Here is a 25,318-nt window from a genome sequence, read left to right on the forward strand (position 1 = left end):
GGTCAATAGACGTGCGAAATATATTGCTATAAAAAAAAAATAAAAAAAAAAATAAAAGAAATAAAAAATTAGGTTCCCACTTAGGTTCCCCCATCCCACTTTTCCGGTGTTCATTTAGGTTCCCACTTAGGTTCCCCCATCCCACTTTTCCGGTGTTCATTTAGGTTCCCACTTAGGTTCCCCCATCCCACTTTTCCGGTGTTCATTTAGGTTCCCACTTAGGTTCCCCCATCCCACTTTTCAGGTGTTCATTTAGGTTCCCACTTAGGTTCCCCCATCCCACTTTTCAGGTGTTCATTTAGGTTCCCACTTTAGGTTCCCAGGTTCCCCCATCCCACTTATCCGGTATGCCAAAAAAAATAACTCAAACAATTTTCAACATTCGAATCACAAAATTCGAAAGTTCGAAAATCTATTTGAACTTTACCGCTCGAAGCAATGCAATGACTTCTTGAAAATCAGAAAAAGGCACATGCGATGGAGTGCAACTTGTCCAAAGTCACGATCTTGGACGGACTTTCCCGTCCAAGAACATTCGATTCCACGGCAAAAAGTAACATACGTTAACCTTTAGACGCCGAGAGACGTACCACGTACGTCATATATACAGGCCGAGAGACGTACCACGTACGTTTTGATACTGGGGTCCTTTCAAAGTTTAATAAAATAAAGACCAGTTTGAATTTTTCTATTCTGTAAAATTTAGCAGACAGGATACGGGTGAAGGTTCATTCATTCAAAATTTTACGGGTCCTGCTTTTATACATCTCGAGATATCGGAACTCAATGTCGGTGTATTTTTCAAATGTCAACAAAACATCGTTTTAGTGGTGGACAGAGGGTGTTTGATGGATTTTTGGACTGAAAAGTCATGTTTATGTCTGGTATTTTCTTGGTTTCAGCATATAAATATCATTATATGAGATAGAGAACCTTTATTGGCAGTTTCTATGTGGTTTAAAGGGGTTTTAGGGGGTATTTCCTGACATACATGCCTATCTCTAGCTCCAACAACTCAGGGCTGTTTTGCCTCAGTTTTTCCACTATTCTGGTGTTTTATTGCTTGAATTTACATGATAGAGAGTCTGTTATGATTATTGTAGTAATTTTACAGGCTTAGGGTAAGTGCAAGGCCAATTTTAGAGCAACGGGACCACTTAATTTACCTGTTGTGGCCAGAGTGTCGATTTTGGTGGAAAAGTGTGCTTCACCGAAACTTAGATTCTGAGATGAAATCAGCTTCTTCAGCCCTGAAATTTCACACAATGGTGGCTTATAGCATAAACTAAAACAAAATAATTTTTCTGGGACCAATCTTTACCTTGTACCCACTTTTTTCATTCAATTTGTCAAAAAAAAGAAAAAAAGTGAAAAAATCGTAAACATGGAATTTTTACTGTTTTGATTTGAGGCTGTGTAGTCAGGTTTAAAAGGGTGATGAGGCGTCTTTTTGGTATTATCTGAAAAAATAGATCCTTAGCTTTTCAAAATGGGTTTACTTTTTACTTAAGCTTTAGCGGTTCAGATTTTATGATATTTTCCGCGAAACCTCCATTTTCATGAAAAAAACAGCGGCAGCAGCGCGCGCTGTTTTTAAAAACAGCGGTGTCTAAAGGTTAAATCGCGATAAAAAAGCGGTTTTCGTCTGACAGGCTAGCGAAAGTACTGCTATAAAGTAATACGCCGAAAGCTGGCCAATCAGGCCGAACCTGCATTGCAGGGAAAAATCTCCCTGCAGGCAAGTTACCTGCGCCAAGCGTTAAACCAGCAGCAAAAATATCATAAACTAGACTGTGAAAAAAGTTTAACGTTTGGACTCCCAGGCTACATCATAACTAACATCTTTCGCCTCTTGCTTCTTTTCGATTAAGATGTTCTCGATCTTTGCTTCTATCTTTTTCTCGGGTATACTCATCTTTGTTTCCAGGCTTTCTTTGATTTCTTTTGTAAGAAAGTTCACATCATTTGATATCAGTTGGGAAATTTCTTCATTTTGTACTTTCATGATGTTTTCACATGCTTTAATTTCCTTTTGAAGTCCTTCGATTTTGGTGTTTGTGCGTGTTTCAACTCGTTCAATCAGCTCTGGCGAGATCTTAACGCAACTTTGGCATTGAAAACTTCGCGATTTAAACGTTAAGCAAATCTGTATTTGGTAGATTGGTAGCTCAGAACAATCATAATGAACATCTCGGTGGCACTTCCTACAGGTCAGAGTGTCTTTTGGTGTCGTTCCTTCATTAATAATGCATTTTTCTGGGATGCAAACCTCATTTTTAAGCGGCAATTCTTGGTCATTTTCATCGATTTTTTCCTCCATTTTTCTTATTCAAATTCTTATTACAAACTAAACCTTGAAATCTATTACTATTTTTGTAGGTCCATTAAACATACTTTTATATATTTTAAATGTGTGGCCAAATTGAAGCTTGAGAATAGTTTTTTTTCAATTTGAGATTGCTATCGGAAACATGCAAATTTCTCCAATTTTCTATACATAGAAAAATACAGGACGGGTTCTGTTTTTTAAGGATTTTAGAATAAGAATTTGATCTCCTGCTTTTTTTCTCGTTCATTTGTTCAGGAGCTCCTGAAGAAGAAGAACAGCAGCAGCCTTTGGCAGCAGGTATTTTATATTGATAAATCTCATCTTTATTTCATAACAAACCCTGCTCTTATTATTGGATAAACTCTCTTTTATAAATAAACTCTTTATTCCATGAATAAAATTTTGACCCCTTAACTCGCGTCAGTATTCTAGGATATTCGAATTGCTCAAAAACTGTTAATGTATATGCTTGACTTTTATCACGCATAAGACAACAATGAAATCGGAAAAAGTTTATTTATTTATTATATATGGATAAAAATCTAAAAATCAAAAAATTAATTGCTTTTTAATATTGACAAGTGTATGAGGGCCTTTAGAAGCAAATAGTGTTCTCCTTTAGCTTTCTAATATTCGATTTAAAGAAACCTTGATCCTGTTGGGGGTATCTATGGACGATGATGTTTTGTTTTCAAGTCTGAGGACTATAAGGACTACTAACGCAAAGAAAAGTCGAAATATTTTTTCTAAAACAGTCTAAAAGGAGCTCTTAATCTCAAAAGTTCTTCAAAAAGTACGACAAACAGTAAAAAGAACCCCAGGATCATATTAATTTTGTCATTACAATTTCTTGCCCTACTCTTGATGTGTACCCACGTGATAATTACGTCGTTTTTCTTATCGGGGCACCAAACAAAATCCTGATACTGAAATTCTTCAATTTTCTTAAAAAAGAAAATATTTAAGGGGATGATTCTTTTTAGAATTTTCGAATAAGAATTTGATCTTCTGTTTTTTTCTCGTTCATTTGTTCAGCAGATGTTGTAGAAGAAGAAGAAGCAGAAGAAGAAGAACATCAGCCTTTGGCAACAGGTACATAAAAAACTCTTTTTTTGAGCTTGGTATAGCTCTACTCTTATTAGCGGGTAAACTCTCTTATCTCTATATATATCTTTATACTGTACTATGGCTAAATTTTCAAGGATATTTTTGAGAATCGCTTTAAGATTGTTTACTCTATTAAGGGTTCTGACTATAGTCAAAAGATCGGTTACGAGATTTGAAGTTAAAACTTTTGTCTTGAGTTTTTTGACATTTTTAAGAAAATAAGTCTTTATAAGTTGTTTCTGAATTTATTCTATCAAGAGCAATTAGCAATTTAATTAGAATAATGACATTATGAACCTTAAAAAGACGTTAATGAAATGTTATATTACCCTCTTTTACAGAAAGTGCTTAGTTTTAATGGCTTAATGCTTAGTTTTAATTAACCTTTTTGTTTCGAATTTTTTTTAAATTGTAAAGATTGATTTTTCATTTTACAATTTATGGAGATCTTTTTCCCATTCTGTGAGAAATTTTTCTTTGAAGTTGGCGACAGATGTTGCAGCTACAACATCAACTCCAAGACCATTCCATATGTCAATACTTCTGTAGAACAACGAGTTTGTTTGATACCCTCTGACACCATCATTTGCAAAGTTTCTTTGTAGTTCGTAATCGTGCTGACGTTTCGGGCGTCCGCGAAGGACAAACTTTTGACAGGCCGGTGATTTATCATAAACGTGAAGATGTTTATATACTTGGCCCTTTGCTGAACACTCTCGATGGCTTCGATGTGTTTGATGAGTCGTGGAGACCAAACGGCTTGAGCGTACTCAAGGTGAGGTCGGACGAACGCTATAAAAAAGAGTGCGGAGCATTTCTGGTGGAAGAAATTCAAAACTTCTGCTGATCAGACCAACGATTGAGTTAACTTTCTTGATTTTACCAAAGATGTGTTATTCAAAATTCAGTTCCCCGACGATAATCACTCCGAGATCTTTTTCTTGATCCACGTGCTCCAGGATTAACCCGTTTATGTTGTATGGATGGACATGTTTGATGTTCCAAAGTTTTGCCAGTGTTAGCACGTGGCATTTATCTGGGTGGAATTTGAGTAGCCAGTCCTTTGACGATGGCATCTTCAGCGCTATTTATCTCCTCAACAAGCTTAGTGTCGTCTGCAAAGAGGTACATTTCAGAGCTTGTAACCTCAGGTAGATCTTTGATATATAACACAAAAAGTAATTGACCAAGAACACTTCCCTGTGGGACACCGCTGAGTACTTTACCTTCCTTGGATAGTTTACCATTCACCTTGACATACTGATATCAATCCGACAGAAAGGATTTGATCCAGTCTAACGTGAATCCTTTGATACCGTACGCGTCGAGTTTCTTGAGTAATCTGCGGTGTGGAACTGTATCGAAGGTAGACTAGCAAACTAGTCTGTAAATTAATCATGTCAGAGGGCGGGAACATAAAGGCGGCGGGCGTTTGCTAGAATAGGAGCTGCGTAGGAGAGCGAGCAAAAGTTGGTGAGAGGCTGCTGATATACAGACTAGAACATTCTGCCACGGCTTCATTTTGGAGGTTGTGAGAACGGAGGAGTGCTTTCCTAAATTTTGGAGGGAGAAAAGCCGACAGACCACTTTGTTTTGAATTTTGGGTGGTGGAGGAGCCACCTTTCAAGTTTTGAAACTTTTACATCCTTAGTTGTTTTTGTTATTCATACATTCTTAGAAGGTAAGTATTTGCAATTTAGCTTCAGTTTTCTACAATCATCAAAAGTGTACAAGGATTATTCAGTTTTCCTTATGCAGGTTGGTGGTATCTGGTATATGTTACATGCTTTTGGGGTTTTTTGCTAGCCTCTTTCATTCAAGGTAAGAAATATTTTTTCTAACTTTCTTTTTGGTACGGTTTGAAAACTATTTTTATAAACAGCGTTTCCTGGTTAGTTTAAAGAAACTCCAAAGATTATCCCTCTCATCACTCTCAATGTCATTATGCCAGGCTGCTGTCTGACAGTCCGACCCTCTTCAACAGACTCACTGCTACAAAAAACAACCTGTCCTGACTGTCAGCATGTAATGTACCAGCCAAGCACAGGAAAATTACACGTACACATAGAAAATTAAATGGAAAACTTACAGAAAAGTACTTACTTTTAATAGTTAAGATGTCATATGTTGAATAACTAAAACTCCAACCTCAAAACAATGACACATTGGTCCATAATTATTATTATAAGTGTATTATTATAATTAAGTATTTCAGTCTGTTGAATGAAAAATGTAACATCTGTCATGTACAAATTTAATTTGTGAAAAATTGAAATTTGCAGAATTTAGTGCTGTGATAAGATAGCTCTGATAGAAAATCCAGAGTTTATATGGTGACAGAAAAGTTTCTGGGTACACGTATTCATGATTTTAGAAAAATGCAGTATTTTTGTCATGAGAAGAGAATTATTGTAAATTCTGACCTTTTTCTATAGACTGTGGCTATGTGCTGAAGAATTTTCTTGTCACACCAAAAATGCTGAAAAATTTTAACCTTTCACTTTAAGATTTATGGCTAAATTTTTTTGGGAGTTTTCTTGCCACACTAATTTTACAATTTAATATAATTATTTAAATTAAAGTTACCTATTTGAGAAATTTTTGTTGTCAAACTGAGAATTCTGAATTTTCACCGTAATATAAATTCTGACAAATTTTCATCTACGTACGTAACTATAATTTTGGGGAAATCCCACTTGTTCGACAGTATACTTGTCCGACAGTACATTTGTTAGACCGGTTGTTTGACAGTTATTAGTTCGACACCCATTTCGAAAGCAGCCACCGAGGGCAAATGATGGAAAAGCCGTTCCGGAGACCCCCCTCAGCTGGAAATGGCCTAGGCGTTCCGGGAAAATTTCAAAAAGTTTGCTCCTGGAAATGTATAGCCGTTCCCTGGAAAAATTTTGAAAGTTCTCTATCAATTCTCCAGCTGGAAATTCACACGTGTTCCAGGCTGATTTTACGGAACTTTTTCACAGCTGGTAGAATTTTAAAGCTGTTCCTTTAACCAACTAGCTGGAAATCTGGAGCCATTCCCGGGACGATTTCTAGCTCCTTTTTCTTTTTTTCTGAGCCGTTCCTTGAGTTAGCCAGCTGGAAATTTGGAGGCGTTCCGGTAGGTTTTTTCAGAGCTTTAAAACCAGCTCGGATCAAGATGTTTCCTGGAAAAGCACCCTACTGGAGGGGAACGGCTCATTTTGATGTTTTGATTCAGCTGATTTATTAAAAATTGACCCGTTCCACTGCAGTAGGGTACTTTTCCAGAAACCAGGAACGATTAATTTATAACGCAGTTGAATTTTCTAGCAAAATATACCCGTTTACTTTTTTCCGACAAAATATTAAAAAACTCAATCGCGAGTTCACCGTTTACAAGGCGAGAAAAAAAGATCGGTTACTAGTCTTGCTACTCGATCTTGGAGAGTAATGGCGAAACAGAAATGTTTTTTGAAATTTTTCACTGATTCTCGTATTGTAAAGGGGTCTATTTATCCTTTAGCAGTGTTAATATTAACTGAATTAGTTGTTGACATCATTCAACTATACGTGTATAAAGTTTTTAGGTGTATTTTTAAGTGATGATGGAGATACAGTTAGATATAATTTTTAAGGGTGAAATTTAAAGTGTCTAGCAAATGGTTACCAACTGCCAATATGGATTACAAAATGCAATAACATCTCTGTATTTTGAAATTTTAGAAGTATAGAATCATGCCTGTTATAAGTCTCAATCAAACTACCTTTAAAATTTGGATGCAAAAGAAAAAAGAGCTTGGATATACACAGAAAACACACAGTGCATTTGCACATTTTCTGGGTAACACATCTGACTGCTGGTGAGAGTGAAAGTGAACCAGAAACTGATTCCTCAAACAGCAAACAAAGTGAAACAGATGAAGAAATAATTGTTGCTGATGTTATTGAAAGTGATGACGAACAACAGACTGTTGATGTCACTGGTGGTCTAGAACCTGAACATGATTAGCGACTCCAGAAGTCATGCAACTTTCGTTGACGTCAAACCAAATGTTTCATTTTTCCGTGAACTTTGAACCCTTGGAACTTCTTTTTTTATGTATGCTAAAGCGTTCCGGTTTTTACTAAATGAAAGCCCGTGATCTTAGCTTTCCAGCGGTATATAACACTGTGGACACGGGCTAGACGGCAAATTGGTAAAATGCCGAACGTTTTGCAACATTTTGAAAATTGTTTGCCGACGGGAGAAAAACATTTTGCAACTATCAATGTATAAATGTGTCTGGAAACGGAGGAAAATTAATTTGAAGGCTGAAACTTTGTATGTTTATCAGAAAAAGGGTGAGGAATTCAAAAATCACAATCGCTATTTCTAGTTCTTTCATTTTCATGTAGTTTTTTTCACTTTTTGCTTCTTTAGCATGGGAAGTCCCAAAAAAGATTTTTTATTTCTGCCGAAATGATTTTCTTTTCATTTGGGGTTTCTCCTTTCAGAAAAACTTGTTCTTTACTCATAAGTTTTGTTCCTCCATTCCAGAGGCCCCTTGAAAATGGGTCCTACCACCTTTTTTGACTCATTTCAACCTTTTCCAAGCTATTTTTTACTTACAAACAAAATAAAAACAATGCAATGCTTCTTTTTCAAAAAAAGATATATCTTTCGTTATTTTGATAAATATACTAAATATTTTAACATATTTTTATATATAATATTTTAACCCATCAAAGAATTCTCCCTCCATTTGAGTCTCTAGCTACACTAGAAAGAGATATGCAAAATTTAGAAGCATGACTGGAAAATTTCTTTTTTTTCTTTTTTGACACATTTTTCGAATTTTTCCAAGCTATTTTCCTAACCTTTTTTTGACATTTTTAGTCAAATTTTTGACACTAAAATTTGAATATCTTTACAACCACTAATCCTCTGGAGGCCTATGACCCTCATTTTCTTTCTTTTCCAAGCTCTACAAGATAGGATAAGTTTGAAAAAAAAATTAAAACTTGAAAAATCTTCTGGAGTTGCTAACATGATGATGGCAATGCTCTTCTTCAGCAAGATACAGAGTGAGTGATTCTTATAAATCCCTAAATTGCAGTAGCAATTTTTACTTCAATTAAGGTATAAAAACCAGGCGTAGTTAATCGATATAATCGATAATCTTGAGTTAATCGATAAATAATTGATAAGTAATCGATGGATTAGATATCGATTAACCGATAGAATCGATAGGTAATCGATACTCAAGATTTTTTCAAAGCTCGATTATTTATCGATCAATCAGTTACATCAAAATGCCTCGAAAATGTCAATATGAAAATTGCGGAATCAGAGAACGTATGTCTCGCTCATTATAAAAAGGCCGAGACAAACTTTCAATAATGGATTGTAACATCGAGTTAAGTCTCTTTTGTTAAGTCACCAGGGGGTAAATAAAACAGACCTTGATACATTTTCGTTTGTTTCAACTTGACCATTTGTTTAAAACTCAGCCTCCTATATTTGGGGTAGGTAAAATATGTACAAAGAAATTCATACTTTTCCAACCCGGCCAATCTTTAAAAAAGAAGCGAACAATAAAATGTAATACCCTTCCAATAAATAAACCTCTTCGGTGACGAGCGTAGTACTCTGATGTAATTGTAAAAATTTATGTAATGGGAGTTTGACATAGTAATGTAATGTTGTTTGGGAATTATGAAGTTCTCTGGGATTTCGATTGCATTTATTCAGGTCTATTTTTTATGACTTCTAATGGTACTTTTTCTAACGAGTTTGATTACTCTGTTCTCACACTTATGTCTTTTATTTTCGCGTCCTTTTCCGTGATTACTTTTATTTATATTTTTAAAGACAGGTAAGAAGGCATATTGATGTAACTGTCAATTTTGTCATCGATTGTTTATCGATTATAGATCTATTATACTTCGATTAAATTAAGTATCGATTAAAAATCGATCGGCTATCGATCACAGCTTTTGATCGATTACATATCGATCAAAAATTGATTAATCATCAATCAAATATTTAATCGATCAACTATCTATTCGTGATCGATTATTTATCAGATTTTAGGGAGTTTGGATTAACGTTCGACAATCGAATTTCAATCGGTCGATTGCGTTCTCGATTTGGTTCAACTGGTTCCATCGTCAATTCTGTTCGATTCAGATTGTCTGGCCGTGGTGAAATTCCCTTAGAAAGTATGCGAAACATATGCAAAAAGGAAGTATTAATATAAAACTTACATGCATAATTTGCATTATATTAAAGTAATCTTGTTGAAGAAAGATAAAAAATTTCCTTCTCTTGAAATCTAAAAATTTAAAACGGCAATTCGGCCACCATTTCACCGAACCTCCAAAGTCATTTGATTTGAGTTAAGGAACGGCGTATATAAAAATACATGATTTCAATTTTACAGTAAGTGAAAATACAAACCAGATATGCAACAGTCCCATGTTTCGACCAATCGTCCCAAGTTAGAGTAGTCGACGGGACCCAAATCAAAACAACATTTTACACGCAAAGTATTTTTTAGTAGACCTTTTTACCGAGAACTGAAAATAATAAAAAGAACCCAGTTTCCTTTTGAATCTAATGTGACCGCCATACTGGCCGTCACGGCGTGCAGTCTCTTAGCGCCTAGAGCGTGTGTTTTTGATAAATAAGGAAGGGGAAACCAGACTAAGTGCGCAAATTATTTTTATCACGTGACTTGAAGCGTAATAAAGTTGTAAAATTTTAATGATGGATGTTGTAAAATTTTAATGATGGATATGAGAAAGTGAAGAGAAAGTTTGCATGCGCTTCATACCGTGAGAAGGGTAACTTGCATCAGTGGAGGCTAACATGCATAGCCCTCAAATGAATGACCTGGCTGGTCATTAAAATACACATACGCAGCTCCGCTCGCAGCTCTACTCTACTCTACCATTTTTGTTTCGATTTATTTTCGTATTTTAATGACCAGCCGGGCCTTTCATTTGAGGGCTATGCATGTTAGCCTCCACTGATGCAAGTTACCCTTTTTCACGGTATGTTGTGTAAAATTGTATATAATTTGGCTTCTTTTTTGATTGAAAGGATTGTAATGTTTACTGAACTTCTAGTTTGATGGATGAACTTGTTTGATAAGAATGATACCAAGAATTTCATTGAAGGTTTGTTTTGAATAAATATAAAAAATAGAAAATTTGTATCTTGTTTGTCTCAAGCATAAGAATCGTAAATTCCCTGCTAGCACTTCTGTTTTTTATTCAAAATTACCTAAATGTAAACAAACTGATAACCCTTCCATGGACGAAAATTTCATAAATTGCCAAAATAAAAAAAAAATTCTGACCGACCAACCCACCCCCACAATCTAGGGTCAGGTGATGGCAAACCAACAATTATTTAAACCCAGCCCCAGCTAGATCTATATCGATTCTTTTTTTAAATTGAAGCAAATTATAGGTCCTGCTTTTATATATCATCACAACACTCATTGTTGGTGCATTTTTATGTAAACAAACTTGAGTTCACATTTTTGTCTGATTGTATGTTTGATGGCTTTTTGAAAGGAACTTTATGTTTGAAGAGTAGCTTTTTTAAAAGCTATTTCAAATTTTTGCTTTCAGATCACTCAATGTAACCCTCAATGTAAATATAATGCGGATAAAATGAAAGAATGAATGACTAATTTTTCATAGGAATGTTTGATGATCAAATGTACTCTACAACATTGGGGAAAGCATTGAGCACAGTCATCTGTGAGTATAACCTTTTTAAACTGAAATTCTATTACTACACATTTTAATGGAACTGCTGTAAACAACGTCACTTCTCAGAGCTAAATGAATAAAAAAATTTTCTAGCTATTTTCATTGAAAAGTATGAATTCTGGCCCAAATACTTTTAAAAGCTTTTTCGTGAAGGTGAATGCCTCTTTATTATATTAAGAATTCTTAACAAATTGCAAGAGTTTATGCTTGTATTCTCACATTCAAATTTTTTTTAAATTTGAAAATCTTTGAAGCTGTGAAATCAAAATTTAAAATGTCCCTAGTAGTAAAATCAATCATTGCCTTAATTTTAAGACTGACATTTTTAAACATTTTTTAGAACTGCTGATAGTGAAAGAACATTGACTGAGAGTGAAAGAACATTGCCAGCATTAAACTTGTCAATACATGATGAGGAAAAAAAAAGTGGGTTTTTACAGAAATGTGCAATGAACGTGTCAAGGAAATTTATTCAGACAGATAGAGGGAATCAGAATCAAGTGATGAAGAAAAATCTGCACTAAATGTAGCATCCTTGATGGTGGACAAATAAGTGACTGATAATGAATATGACAAGGATATTGATACATACACAGATACTGAAACAGAATCGGAAAGTTCAAGTGATGAAGAAGAATCTGATACGGATCAAATTGAATATATTGGGTATGTTTTGCTTACTTTTTACTTGATCATGATATCCAATCTGTTTTTCCACTGGTTCTCAACTTCAATTGAGCTAGAATCTGAGAATGTATGTCTGTTAGTCAGTCAGTATGTAACCTCAATAAAACATTTGGACAGACTGGAGACTTCAAAAATGGTCAGATTTGGCTTAAATTTTGCTCACTTGTTCCTTGTGTGAATATCTGGGGGTGTTTTTGAAAATTTACAATTTTGTACAATTTTGTATTTTGTGACAAAATTATGTGGTTAGCTCGGTTGAAGTGTGCCAATGATTATAAGATGGTTATCTTTCAATTAGCAAAATGATTTCCTTTCTGATTTGATACACATGTTATGGATATAGCATGTGGCTCCCTAGATTTTGTAGAGAAGGAGATCTCCTATAAACAACTTAACTTAAATTATTATGTTTTAATAGCTAAAAAAAGACATGGGTACAAGCTTTTTGCTTATAGCTATATAGGTAAATACTTTTGAAACATGAACAGCCATGTAACCTACATACAGGTGACGGGGAGAGATTCATCCTCAAAATTTGGCTTTGCGTCAAAGTTTTACTAGCCAAAGGAATATTCTTGCTAAACATAAGATGATTATGTTTATATATTTCCTACTGTCTGGATTTCTGTCTCATTTGAATGGTTTAACTCTTTAAATAATACACAAAGAAATAAGAAAATAACATAAGAAATTGATTAAAGTTTATGAAAATGTTTGACTTCATTTGTTGTTTCTATTTATTATCAACACTTGCCTTTAATTCATGGACATATACCTAAACTTCCACTTACATTTTCATTTGTCAGATATTTTTATGATCAGGCAGACAAAGTCAAGAAAATTGAGATACGAAAAACTAATATTTGTAGTATGAGTGCATAGTGCTTTGTGACTTGGTTTATTGTACACTCAATGATCGATATATTTCATATCTAAAAAATTTGGGTTGGGAGACAAGATACATGGTGACGACGCGCCCCTCGAACTAGCTTATTTTTTCTATTTATTTTTCATATTTTCATAGATTCCAGAGTTGTTTGCGACTTGCCTGTATCTTGTGATTTTTTCAAAAACAAAATTGTCTCTCGGGATTGATATGGAGCGACGCGCTCCTTCTTCCAAGGCGTTTGCGAACTACAATACTTTCCCTTTGAGATGATTCATGCTAAATGGCATTAATAAGCAAAACGATCATAAGAAAAACCACGACAAAGCATCACAGTGAGTTCATAACCAATACAGTTAGTCAGCGTTTAATGAAATATTATTTTGTTAGATCTGGTCAGCTTAGTGGAGTCAGTCTTGGTTTACTTGTGATTTGAAAAATCTAATTTCATATCCTAAAAAATTTGGGCTGGGAGACGAGATACATGGTGACGACGCGCCCCTCGAACTAGCTTATTTTTTCCTTATATTTTTTCAAATTTTCTTAACAATATATATATTTTTAAATTTAGTCAGGAATATTTTTTTCCATTTTTATTAGAAATTAGGGATTCCAGAGTTGTTTGCGACTTGCCTGTATCTTGTGAGTTTTTCAAAAACAAAATTGTCTCTCGGGATTGATATGGAGCGACGCGCTCCTTCTTCCAAGGCGTTTGCGAACTACAATACTTTCCCTTTGAGATGATTCATGCTAAATGGCATTAATAAGCAAAACGATCATAAGAAAAACCATGACAAAGCATCACAGTGTGTTCATAACCAATACAGTTAGTCAGCGTTTAATGAAATATTATTTTGTTAGATCTGGTCAGCTTAGTGGAGTCAGTCTTGGTTTACTTGTGATTTGAAAAATCTAATTTCATATCCTAAAAAATTTGGGCTGGGAGACAAGATACATGGTGACGACGCGCCCCTCGAACTAGCTTATTTTTTCCTTATATTTTTTCAAATTTTCTTAACAATTTATATATTTTTAAATTTAGTCAGGAATATTTTTTCCATTTTTATTAGAAATTAGGGATTCCAGAGTTGTTTGCGACTTGCCTGTATCTTGTGAGTTTTTCAAAAACAAAATTGTCTCTCGGGATTGATATGGAGCGACGCGCTCCTTCTTCCAAGGCGTTTGCGAACTACAATACTTTCCCTTTGAGGTGATTTATGCTAAGGCATAAATAAGCAAAAAAGATTGTAACCAAATCATTACCAAGCTACAGTTTATTTATATACCAAAGACATGAAGTTAGATAACTTATGATGAGAAATAATTTGAGAATGTTTGTCTTTGTTTTTCTCTTCATCTGCATGTCTGTCTGTCTGTAACTTCAAAGATGTTCGGTTTTTTTGGGTGAAACCTGGGGTAGTTTTTGTTTTAACCAGTAGGTTTACAGTTTCTCAGGCTTTGTCATTTCAAAATTCCAGAATCATTCCAAAATTGCACTCCTAAAAAGTACTTTAGGCATGTGATGAGGAGTGCTATGAATAACTTTAGTAGTAAAATCCAAATTTATGGCCTCTGTTTGATCGCACTCCTCAAGAATTTTAGGTGTGTGTGAATCGTTAATTCAAACAACTGCGACCCAAGTTTTTCTTTATACATACCATAGATACAACAGAACATAAATTTATCTTTAAAAAACTCTAAACACTAAAATAAAATCCTCCAAAAGCCAAAGCAAGCTTGGAAACACAAAAATCCTTCCTCTCGCTAAGGGCATCATCTTGGTTTGAAATAGTTTAAATCAAAATGTCTCGTGGATTTCAGCGAATGGCAACATTTAGTGGGAAAGAGGATTTGCTGACTATTAAGCAGCCTTTATAAGAAACTTTTTCGTTAAACGATGAGCAGAAGCCTAGAGACTTCCAAAGACTTAAAGGGGAGTCTTTTATTTTCAATTTCCTAAAGGGGTTACCACTTAACAGGGGGGATTCCCATAAATATATGTTCTCATGATAATACTTGAAAATAGTATTTCTCAACCAGTGCTATTGAATTATTTCCCCTTGATAATGATATTGTCTAACCTTTTTAACAATAAGCTTGTCATTCAAGGCTTCAGGGGACTGAACAAAAAATTTAAGGAAGTTTTTATGGGTGTTTTTGAGGAGATGTAAATCTGAACCTTTTCCCAAAAATTCAAACCTTCAGACAGACAGGAAATCTAGTATTATTATTCTGGAAAGATGATTCAAGTTCTTGTTGTTTTTGTTTTGATTTTTTTGTTTACTCATGAGGTCTTGGAAATGTTCTCAATCTACACGTTCTATTATTAGTTTTAACAAATTACCAAGATAACTGCTTTTGCTGCATTCTTTGTAATGCCAAATTTAAGATGGACTGAAATTAATAATTGAGTTTTAAAAAGAAATCATTTGCTAAAAGAAAACTATTCGAATAATTGATAACCAAATATGAGGCACTATTCCTATCACTGTTATCCAACTTGTCAGATTTTCATACTTTGAAATTGAATTTCCTCTATTTAGCTTATTTAATTTCTTACTTAGACAACATTTCAGAGGAGCCGTGCTTTCAATATGTGAGAGGACCTGGAATATTAGTTGAAAATTCTTCTTGCACTTATGGTAAATGAGAAAGTGAAAAATATGACTTATTGTAACTGCTTCTGCTTACTAGTTTGGTTTTAATTTGATTGTCTTGCCTACTTTTAATTGTGATTTGTTACATTCTAGTAAATTTGTGTTCCTTTGAATGAGCTACTATAGCATTTTTATCTACGTTTTGTTGATACAATATTTTCAAATTGAAGAAAAAGTTTGAATCAAATATTTTTAATCTGTAGATTAATTTTTTTTCACTCTAGTGATCAAGTGATTTATTTTGATGGATAATCAGCATTCAAAAGATGTCCAAATTGAAGAAATGGTAAAATTATTGTTTCTTGGGTTTAATGGAATATTACATTCTGCTGGGGGTCTCAAAAGGGGATGGCAAAAGGGGGTGGCAAATGTTTCATTTCAGGGAGATTCTGAAAAGGAGAAAGAAGGAGAGCATGGGAAAAAAGTTCTGACAAAGCTCATACCATTTGCAGCAAATTTATTACTTAGCAGTTGAAAAATCGTGCATTATTGGTTAACTTACAAAGGGCTGAATCACTTTCTAAAAAGTATGCATATTTTTGGCAAAATTTAAGAATAATGGGCTAAACGTCTCAGAGGGAGTGGCAAAAGATGTTTCGATTTTCTGGTTTGGAAGGTAACTTTTTGGTTTACAGACATTGGAAAGGAACCTTTAGACCGGATGATGGAAAAAAATTAAAATTAAATTGTTTTTTTTTTCAAACTTGAATTAATGGTTGAGAAAATAAAAGAAATGTGTTTTGAGATACCAGAAAACAACGAAAGTTTTGTAGTAGTTAACTTGTGTTAAGGGTGCCATTAAGGAAAGCATACACTATTGGAGAGCTTTTGTTATTTCCTTTCTATCGCATCATACCATATCATCCGATACGATCAATTCCATTGATATCCTATGTGGCCTTCTTGGTAGAAAATTAAAACTATCCATCATGACGCCTGCTTTTAACCATGCAGATCATGGCTTATGATTGAAGCAATTCCCTTTCCATTTTAGCTGTTAACTGGATGCTGGACATTTATGCTGCCATACGTTGAAGTTCTTGAACGAAATTTGAAATGATAACAACGTGATCATACTTCAAAAGACTGCCATCGGAGAAAGAGTATCGTGCTATTTCGATTGATTGACGGAGAACAAATTATGGTAAACGATCGAAAGAGACAATCCAACTTGTAATGGTTATATATTACATGATTTTTTTTAGAAGCATACAAAAATCCGAAAACAGGCTCAGAGATGCTTAGGTCGAAAGCTTGATAAGGCTGAAAAATGCTTGAGGGGATGCTTAAATCTAAAGCATAAATTTAGGAAATGCTGAAAATCCTTGAAATTCCAGCCAAAAAAGCCAAAATCAGGAAAAAAAATATTTTGTAGGCTCAAGGAATGCTTGCCATATGCTAAATTTTTCCCTATATCTGAGCCTAGATATGCTTATAAGTGCAATGCTTATAAAAAAAACATGTATTCTGCTTTCACTGAAACTTTAACTTGGTTATTAAAGACTGATTGACAATTGACAATTCAACGCAGACTATTTCATGAAGGAAGTAATGCATCATAAACTCTCGACGCCTAGATATTTTTCAATTTATTGTACTCTTATTAGATCAATATAATTCTATGATTATTTTGTAAAAATGGGTTCTCCCGAAAAAAAATTGTACATGGGGGGGGTGGAGGATATTTTTCCGGGGGTAGCAAAAAATCATCAAGATTTGCCTTGTCCGGGGGGTAAATTTGCTCTGTCCGGGGGTAAATTTGCTCTGTCCGGGGGTAATTTGGGGTGTCCGGGGGGTCAGCAGATGCTTGTCCGGGGGGTAAACCTATTGTCCGGGGGGGCCAAAAGTTACCCTGTTCGGGGGATAAATCACTAAAAATTGTCATATCCTCCAACCCTCATGTACAATGTTTTTCTGGAAGAACCCAATACATGGAAAAGATAAACCTTAATTGTTAGTCCAACCGAAAATAAACCCTTAGAGAGGTAAAATTTTCTTTTTTTGGGAACCCTTGGAAAGACTTCCTAAATTTTGGTAGATTTTCCCCAAATTTTGGTTGATTTTCACCAAGTTTTGTTCGAAATTTCTGGGAATTTTGACCCTTTCTGAAGGAAACTCTCGATTTTTCGTGATTTTGGAACTTCTCCTTCCGAGACTAACTTATAAATCTACACCCCATTCGAGAGACTTTTGAGGCGTGAGAAAGGTATCCTTATGGCTCGCACATACCCGTCCTGTTTTGATCAAGTGCACCCGGTGGGCTCTTTTGCTATGCGATCAAAATGTTCGAATAGTGCCTTCAAAATTCCCAATATCCAGAACATTCGGATTTGGAGAATATAAATAGACTTTTACTCCGCAGAATACGCCTGTGATGGATTCTCATGGCGTTAAACTCTGCAACTATCGTCCCGGGGGGGGGGGGGTATTAGGGTTGGTGAATGAGGGGTATGTGCGGACGGGACCTCCGAAAAACCGACCCTTAGAGAGACTGATTTTTGCTGAAAAGGTGACCCTTAGAAAGACTTTTTGAATTTTTTTATTTAGATTTTTGAAAAAAGTGATACCCTTAGAGAGACTTTATTACAATTTTTTCTCTGGAAATCCAAAAATTTCCTAAAAATCTTGAATTTCCCGACCCTTTAGAGAGACTAATTTAAAACTTTCTGATTTTTCCCCTTAAAGAGACTTTGAAAGGTGAAAAAACCGACCCTTACCGTCCGCACATACCCATCATCCATTTTTGCCTAAGTACCCCCCCCCCGGCCTATCGTCACTTGACGGACTGCCAAATGCATGAGCTAAGAGTGCTACATTTTCACCTCTTTTCAGCTGGAAATACAGTGCCGTTCCCATTAAATATTGTAATCATTCTAGGCAATTTTGGGACAGTTATTTTTGCATTTTTTATTTCCAGCTGGAAATAGAGAGCCGTTCCCATAAAATATCTATATTGCTCTAACATTTTTCCTTTTTTATCTCCAGCTGGAAATAGAGAGCCGTTCCCATAAAATATCTATATTGCTCTGACGTTTGCTACCTTTATTTTCCTTTTTGATCTCCAGCTGGAAATAAAGAGCCGTTCCTATACATTTGTATATCTCCTCCTGGCAAATGTGAACGGCTATTTTAAGGAAAAGGTCGAAACTTTTTTTTTGAGAGCTGTTCCCGTGCAATTTGTTCCATTTTCCTGGCATATTTTTCTTTTCCAGCTGGAAATTTGGAGCCGTTCCGGACAACCCGATTATGTTCATTTTATAGAAATTTTCTCCTGGCTGGCAAAAAGGAACGGCTTTTTCGTGTTTTGCCTCGGTGGCTGCTTCTGCCATTTGCTCGACTGCATGGTTGTTCGACGACCACTTGTTCGACACTCTTCTCTCAAACTGGTCTGTTGAACAACTATATAGATTGTCGAACAAGTGGATTGTCAATCAACTGGGTTGTCGATCATTTTGGCACCCATTTGTTCCACAACCCACTTGTTCGACATTCAATTTGACAAGAATTTGTTGAACAAGTAAGCTGTGGAAAAAATGGGTTGTTGAACATGTGACATATACTTATCACCCATTTTTCTGTAAATTGTAAGTATGTGTACTATAAAATTAACTTCACACTTGAAGATTTATGGCTGAATGAAAAAAATGAGTTTTCTTGCCACACTAATCTGGCAATTTAAAAATATGTAAATGTTTAAAGTTATAGTAGGTACTATGTGTACAGTACATTTGAGAAATTTTTGTTGCCAAACTGAGAATTCTTAATTTTCTCCATAAATTCTGCTAAATTTCCCTCTACGTAAGTATAAGTTTTGGAAAAAATACTAGAATTGAGTAAAACATAAGCATGGCGAAAAAATTTAATCATTTTTAAATGTAAGAACACTTTTAATATTTCATAATTTGAAAGAAAATATTTTTTGGAGAAATTTGTCAGTGCCGCTTTACCATAACTTTATTTCTACTCAAAACTGTGTAATTTTATCATAGGGATAGATACAGTTCGTATTAATTAAACTCAAAACAAAGGGATAACCAGGTAGATATTCACAAAAGTTTGTAGCACTTCCAATACACATGACATTGTGTCAGTGTCGTGTAGTAGTCTCTGGTAGTCCAACAACCATATATTTTTGATAAAGAACCTTTGACTTGTGAGTCCTGGAAAATTAAAACGTCTTATGTGTTTGAATGTCAGTAAATAATTGTTATAGCTACTGTACCTGGGTTATCCCTTTGATTTTACCACCTGCAAACCTAGGAAAAAGAAAGCTGAAATGAAAAAAAAACTCACAGTCCATAGTGTTTGCAATCTGAATACTCCATTCCTAAAATTGAATGAGTTATGAATAGGAAAAGATAACAAGTCAACAAGTTCTGATAACTGATGTTACAAGATTTTCCATCTTCTCTTGCCTCTCAAATCAAAACAAAAAACAATCAAAAATGAGCCAAAGAATTTTGCATGCAGAGGACCATGAAGAAAAGCCACATATACTCAAAGAAGAGACTCATCAATAAGAAACAAGAAACAAAACAAAATCTTTTCAAATAAAAATTTCCACTAGAAGTCAGCCATTATTTTTTCCAATCACTCCCTCTTCAAAAATCAAAACAACACGATCTGCGACTTTGACGGAAGTTTTCATTTCTCATTTCATGAATTTCTCAAAGTTCATTCATTTCTACAACGCCGAAATCTGGCGTTGTAAGATTGGGGCTTCAGCTTAGCCGTTTTTTCCTTCCTGGGGTTTCGCTCCAGTCGGGCTTTCAGCCCTCGCCGCCGACAAAATTTCTTCCTACGCTTACCTAACTCCTACGCTCACTTTTCCCGCGTGATACCGTTCCAGCCCGACTGGCGTGCCAGTCTATATCGAAGGCCTTGGCAAAGTCGAAATAGATAACATCTACCACTTTACTTTCTGATATTGAGTCTGCATATTTATAAAGATAACTCAATAATTGTGTGACTGTTGATCTTTTCCCCAAGAATCCGCGTTGCTTTTCAGAAAGTAGCTTTTTGTCTACTAGGAACTTCGTTATTTGATCTTCAATAATTCTTTCCATCAATATGCAAGCAATAGATGTCAAGCTAACTGGCCTGTAATTTTCTGCCAAGTTCTTTTTCCCTTTCTTATAAATCGGGAATACGTGCGCAATTTTCCAATCATCCGGTAGTGTACTTTCTGCGAAGGATTTGGACATAACAATGTATAGGGGGACAGCAATATAGAAAGCTAATGCCTTCAACATAGCAGGATGAATCTCATCTGGTCCCAGTGACTTGTTAGGGTTCACGCCTTTCAGTTCTTTTCGGACCATTTCAATGGTGAGATCGAAAGTTACACATGATTCTGTACGTGATGCAAACTCTGATAGTGGTCCAGCAGGCTCTTGTGTAAAACACTACTAAATTGATCCTGTAGTACGTCTGCTTTATCTTCATCCCTTTAACAGAGTGATGAGTTATCCTTCGGGTCAAGAAGGAGATGAGAAATTCCCGGTTTTGTTTTCATGGGGCTGCGAATATGTTTCCAGAATTTCTTCAGACTTTTTTTTGCTTGATCAAAGATTTGTTTTTCTAACCTCCTTCTTGTCTGTGCTATTTTTCTACTTACAAGGTTTCTTGTTATCACGTATTCAGCTCTACTTCTCTGTTCTGTTGATGTGCCAATCGACCTTATCCATTTGCGGTGAAGACGACGCTTTTCTTTGATGATTTTTCGAAGTTCTGTAGAAATCGCAAATTTCCTCTTTCTTTTATAAGAGTTTTCTTCTTTTGTGCATGGTACGTATTGGTTCCTAAGATCAAGAAGTTTATCTCGTAACATATTCTAGCACTCATTAACATGTGTGTTGTCTGCCCTGCTAATGAAATCCGTAACCCATTCAGAATTTTCAAGATATCCTTTCATCGCTTTGTAGTTTGCTTTATTGTGATTGTATTTGGCACCTACAGGCTCGGTTTCAAAATAACATTCAAATGTGAATGAGAGAACACTATGATCGCTTTTGTCAAGGGGGGCTAGATAGGTTAGATTATTGACTTAGTGTTCTTCGTTTGTCAGGATCAGATCGATAAGGGAAGGTGTATCCGTCCCTCTAGCTCGGGTTGGTTCATCAACGTGTTGGTAGAAAAAGGCGTCTCTTAGAGCGTTCAGAAATTGTTCATCTTCCTTTGTTTCGTCGTGAGGAGTTGACCAGTTTTTCCAGTTGATGTCTTTGTAGTTGAAATCACCGACGATACATATATTTGTTGTTGAACGCAATTTCCTTTAAGAGAAGGTTCAATGTAATGTTATTCCTGGCTGATGTGTTCGTATTAGTAGGACTCCTATACATGCATGCATGCAAAGAGTAAACAGTTTGATCCTTCCAAGTTGATCTCTAGCATGCATACTTCTTGAAAATCATGGGTAGGTCTTACTTCAAGAACACGGTTTTTTATTGACTTGTGTATAAGGATGACAATTTCACGACCGACTTTATTCAAGGAACTCGTTTCATAAGGCTCGGAGTAATCTTTGACGACATAGTCCTTAATCAAGCACTCTTTTTTTCCATTTTTTTGGTTTTACTTCGCATATTGCTATGATATGGGGTTTTTCATTTAAAACTAGCTTGTCTAGTTATCGTTTCTTCTTTTTTGTAAGCTGATCTGCGTTTGTATACATAATGTTCGATTTTTGTCGTGTTTGTTTTTGTTTTTGCTTCTTATTTTCTACTTCATCTGTTGTCAATGGTTTCTTAATTAATTTTGGCGATTGTTGGCCATTATCTTCTTGAGGCGGAACCCGTTTTTTGCAGAACCTATTACTCTCCAAATTCCATCTTTTTCAGTCTGGTTCTTCGTTTTTGCGTCAGTTGCCTTTTCTTTATACTTCTTTCTTTGGTCTAAAGTTAGATCCTCGCAAACGCTCACACCCTTATACATCTCTGTCCCTTTCAATGCTGGAATATTTCCAAACACACTATCCTTTTCCTCCTCACTGTTTAGAGTAACAATGAGTGGACGTTTTTTCCCATCAGTTGATTTGCCAATTCTTGAGGTACTTTTTATGTCTACTTTGACATAGAGCTTTTCAATCAGTGATGTTACCCATGTCTCATCTTTCTTAGAAGCATCATTTGTTGTTGTCTCTTCAACGCCGTGGATAATCAAGTTTTTTGATCGTCTGATTTGATCTCTTTCTTCCGCTGCCTCCTCATCACGGACTTCTTTGATAACAGTCTTGATATCGTTGTTCGGAGTGGTGGTCTCACGGTAGAGACAACAGTAGTGGCGTAGGATCTTTCACACTCTTCTTTAAGAGTGGACAGAATTTCCGTCCGGAAATCTTCTAGCTTCTTTTCTAGTTTGTTTTCTACATATTCTACGGTGTGCAAGGCTGGATCATTAGAGAGTTTATACACGACAAGTATGATAATTCACAGAGCCCTTAATGTAGATGCTTCACTTTCATCACGCATAAGATGGCAATGAAACTAATGTAATTTCTTAACGTGACCTGAGGTTTTTTCGGAAAAAGCTTTTATAAAATTTCTTTTTATTGTTTTAGGAGCGGTATATGATCAATTTTGGGAGAATATATTCAGTAATGCTACCATGACAAATAACGGTATAGTTTATACTACTAAACAAAAGGAAAAGTCAAAATGATCTCTTTAAAAAGGAGCTCTTAATTTCAAAACTTCTTCAAAGGGTACGACCGCACGAACAAAGAACCCTGAGATTGATCATATTAATTTTGGCATAAAAATTCCGTGCTCTTCTTCTTGATATACCTAAGCAAAAATTACGTTTTTCCTCCTATCGAAGCATCCGAAATTCTCATTAAAATAGAAAAAAATATAATGGTCCAAATTCAGGGTTTTTAAGAATTTTAACAAGGATTTATCTCCCGTTTTCCCATTTGTTTGTTCAGCAGATATAATCGTTGTTGAAGAAGAACCAGAACAACAGCATTCGGTAACAGGTAAAATCAGAAAGTCCTTCATATAGAAACCTCTTCGCTTTATTACACGAACACATATCTCAAGGGTTTTTACCTAAACAAATCAATAGAATGAAAATTTTGATTTCATTACATTAGCATTCCGTAAGGACAGTTTTGTGGAAAATATTCGAAATCTTCTTTAGATCCCTAGAAAAAGTATTTAAGGGGATGATTCTTTTTAAGGATTTTAGAATAAGAATTTGATCTTCTGCTTTTTTTCTCGTTCATTTGTTCAGCAGATGTTGTAGAAGAAGAAGAAGCAGAAGAAGAAGAACATCAGCCTTTGGCAACAGGTACATAAAAAACTCTTTTTTTTGAAAAATTTCATTGAAAAGTTCGGCACAATTAAGATGCGTCTTTGGTCCAAATTTGACAAAGATTTGACATGTACTTATAGAGTTAGAGCTAATTTACGATTTATGACGTCATAATTTGACGACGTCACAATTGACACTTTCTTTAAATGATTAATTTTTAGGTTAATATTTAATTACGTAACACCGGGTCCTGAAACTTTAAGGTATAGGTCATCTTTTTGAAGCCGGAACTCTTTGAAAATCGCCGTAACAACCTATTTTCGCCGGAAAGACAGTATTTCTTGAATTTCTCGAGCTGTACTTAATATTTTTTATGAAATATTGCATACTGATGCAAAATGACAATACCTAAAATGTCACGGAGCCCGATCTAAAAAAAAAAAAAATTTTCCGGCCGAAAATGCCGGAAATATGCTGGAAAACTGGTTTTTTGACATTTTCTCGAATTTTCATCCTGTCTGATTTTTTTTCAGAAAGATGCGTATTCGCAATGCTCAAAACATGACAGAATTCGATTTTTGAGAAAAAAATTTTTCCGGCCAAAAATGCCGGAAATTTCCGTTTTTGCAGATTTTCATTGGATTTTTTCGTTTTATGTCCTTTTTTTCAAACATTATTTATAAGAATGTCCACGATTAAGCATGTTTCAATTTTCAATGAAACTGATTTTGGTAAAGGAACTTTCTAAAAATCGCCAGAACAGCCGAGAAGCCGGATTTCTTGAATTTCTCTATTGTTGTCATTTTTCAATTGTCTTATTACATCAATCTTCAGGTAGGTCCATTCAGCATGTAGCTTGTTACATTAGTATTCTAAGATACTTTTGAAGATTGCTTTTAAATTGTTTATCACGCATAAAATGGCAATGAAACTAGAAGTGACAAATGATGATGGTGGTAATGCTAACATAGCAAATAATGGTAAAATTTACATGTTTGTACTTTTTATTCTTCCTTAGAATAAGACAATTTTCTCCTCAGATTTATATTCAATTTAGGGAAATCTTGATCCTGGTGGAAGTAATCCAAAAAACGCGAAAGTTTCTGCCCGCGGTTTTTAAGAATTTTAACAAGGATTTATCTCCCGTTTTCTATTCTCATTCATTTGTTCAGCAGATATAATCGTAATCAAAGATGAAGACGAAGAAGAAGAATTACAGCAGCCTTCGGCAACATGTAAAATCCTTGAGTTCTTTATATGAAAACCTCTTCGCTTTATTATTATACAAGCGCTTATCTTTCTTATTAGTGGGAAACTCAAGCATTCTTATCCAAACGAATCAAGATTGAAAGTTCTAACCTTTCTTCTGGATAATTATAAACAGAAGAATATTTTTCTGACATTGTTGATGATACGCGTACGAACATCTTCCAATGTCTATAGCAATATCTTTCTTCTTTCTCTTGTAGATGATGATCACGAATACGATACATATTCAACTTTTGCAACAGGTACAGATCAATATTCAAAAAATGATTTTGATTTGAAGGTGCCATACTTGGCTTAATGATTAGCTCGTAGATCTATTGCTTGCTTCTATCTCCCAGCTTTATGTCATGTCAGCAACGTGACTTAAGTCAAGTATCTAAAGAGTTT

The 25,318-nt window shown here is 35.1% G+C and overlaps 1 protein-coding gene and 2 long non-coding RNA genes across 19 annotated transcripts in view; all 3 read left to right on the plus strand.

Annotated features, from left to right (window-relative positions):
* Nucleotides 1–25,318, plus strand: part of LOC136805213 (uncharacterized) — a 58,076-nt gene that overhangs the window by 22,619 nt on the left and 10,139 nt on the right. For 3 of the 15 annotated variants that reach the window (XM_067061783.1, XM_067061776.1, XM_067061792.1), the window contains exons 8-15: nt 2,585–2,626; nt 3,365–3,421; nt 22,968–23,027; nt 23,334–23,384; nt 23,642–23,698; nt 24,598–24,642; nt 24,835–24,897; nt 25,132–25,173. In XM_067061783.1, coding sequence (XP_066917884.1) covers nt 2,585–2,626; nt 3,365–3,421; nt 22,968–23,027; nt 23,334–23,384; nt 23,642–23,698; nt 24,598–24,642; nt 24,835–24,897; nt 25,132–25,173 — 417 coding nt within the window. The remainder of the gene's footprint in view (nt 1–2,584; nt 2,627–3,364; nt 3,422–22,967; nt 23,028–23,333; nt 23,385–23,641; nt 23,699–24,597; nt 24,643–24,834; nt 24,898–25,131; nt 25,174–25,318) is intronic. The other 12 variants (XM_067061777.1, XM_067061778.1, XM_067061780.1 and 9 more) reach the window with 12 other exon arrangements.
* Nucleotides 8,403–11,594, plus strand: LOC136805212 (uncharacterized). 2 transcript variants are annotated; one of them, XR_010846355.1, is made up of 3 exons: nt 8,403–8,479; nt 11,108–11,167; nt 11,520–11,594. It is a non-coding gene; the product is annotated as an uncharacterized lncRNA (long non-coding RNA). The 2 variants fall into 2 exon arrangements; XR_010846356.1 differs by having other exon boundaries at nt 8,422–8,479; nt 11,036–11,167.
* LOC136805210 (uncharacterized) lies at nt 11,609–16,635 on the plus strand. 2 transcript variants are annotated; one of them, XR_010846353.1, is made up of 4 exons: nt 11,609–11,845; nt 15,317–15,394; nt 15,634–15,695; nt 16,404–16,635. It is a non-coding gene; the product is annotated as an uncharacterized lncRNA (long non-coding RNA). The 2 variants fall into 2 exon arrangements; XR_010846354.1 differs by lacking the exon at nt 15,317–15,394 and having other exon boundaries at nt 11,610–11,845.

The sequence above is a fragment of the Clytia hemisphaerica genome, unplaced genomic scaffold, assembly GCF_902728285.1.
Source record: "Clytia hemisphaerica strain Z4C2 unplaced genomic scaffold, Clytia hemisphaerica genome assembly, whole genome shotgun sequence".
NCBI lineage: Eukaryota > Metazoa > Cnidaria > Hydrozoa > Leptothecata > Clytiidae > Clytia > Clytia hemisphaerica.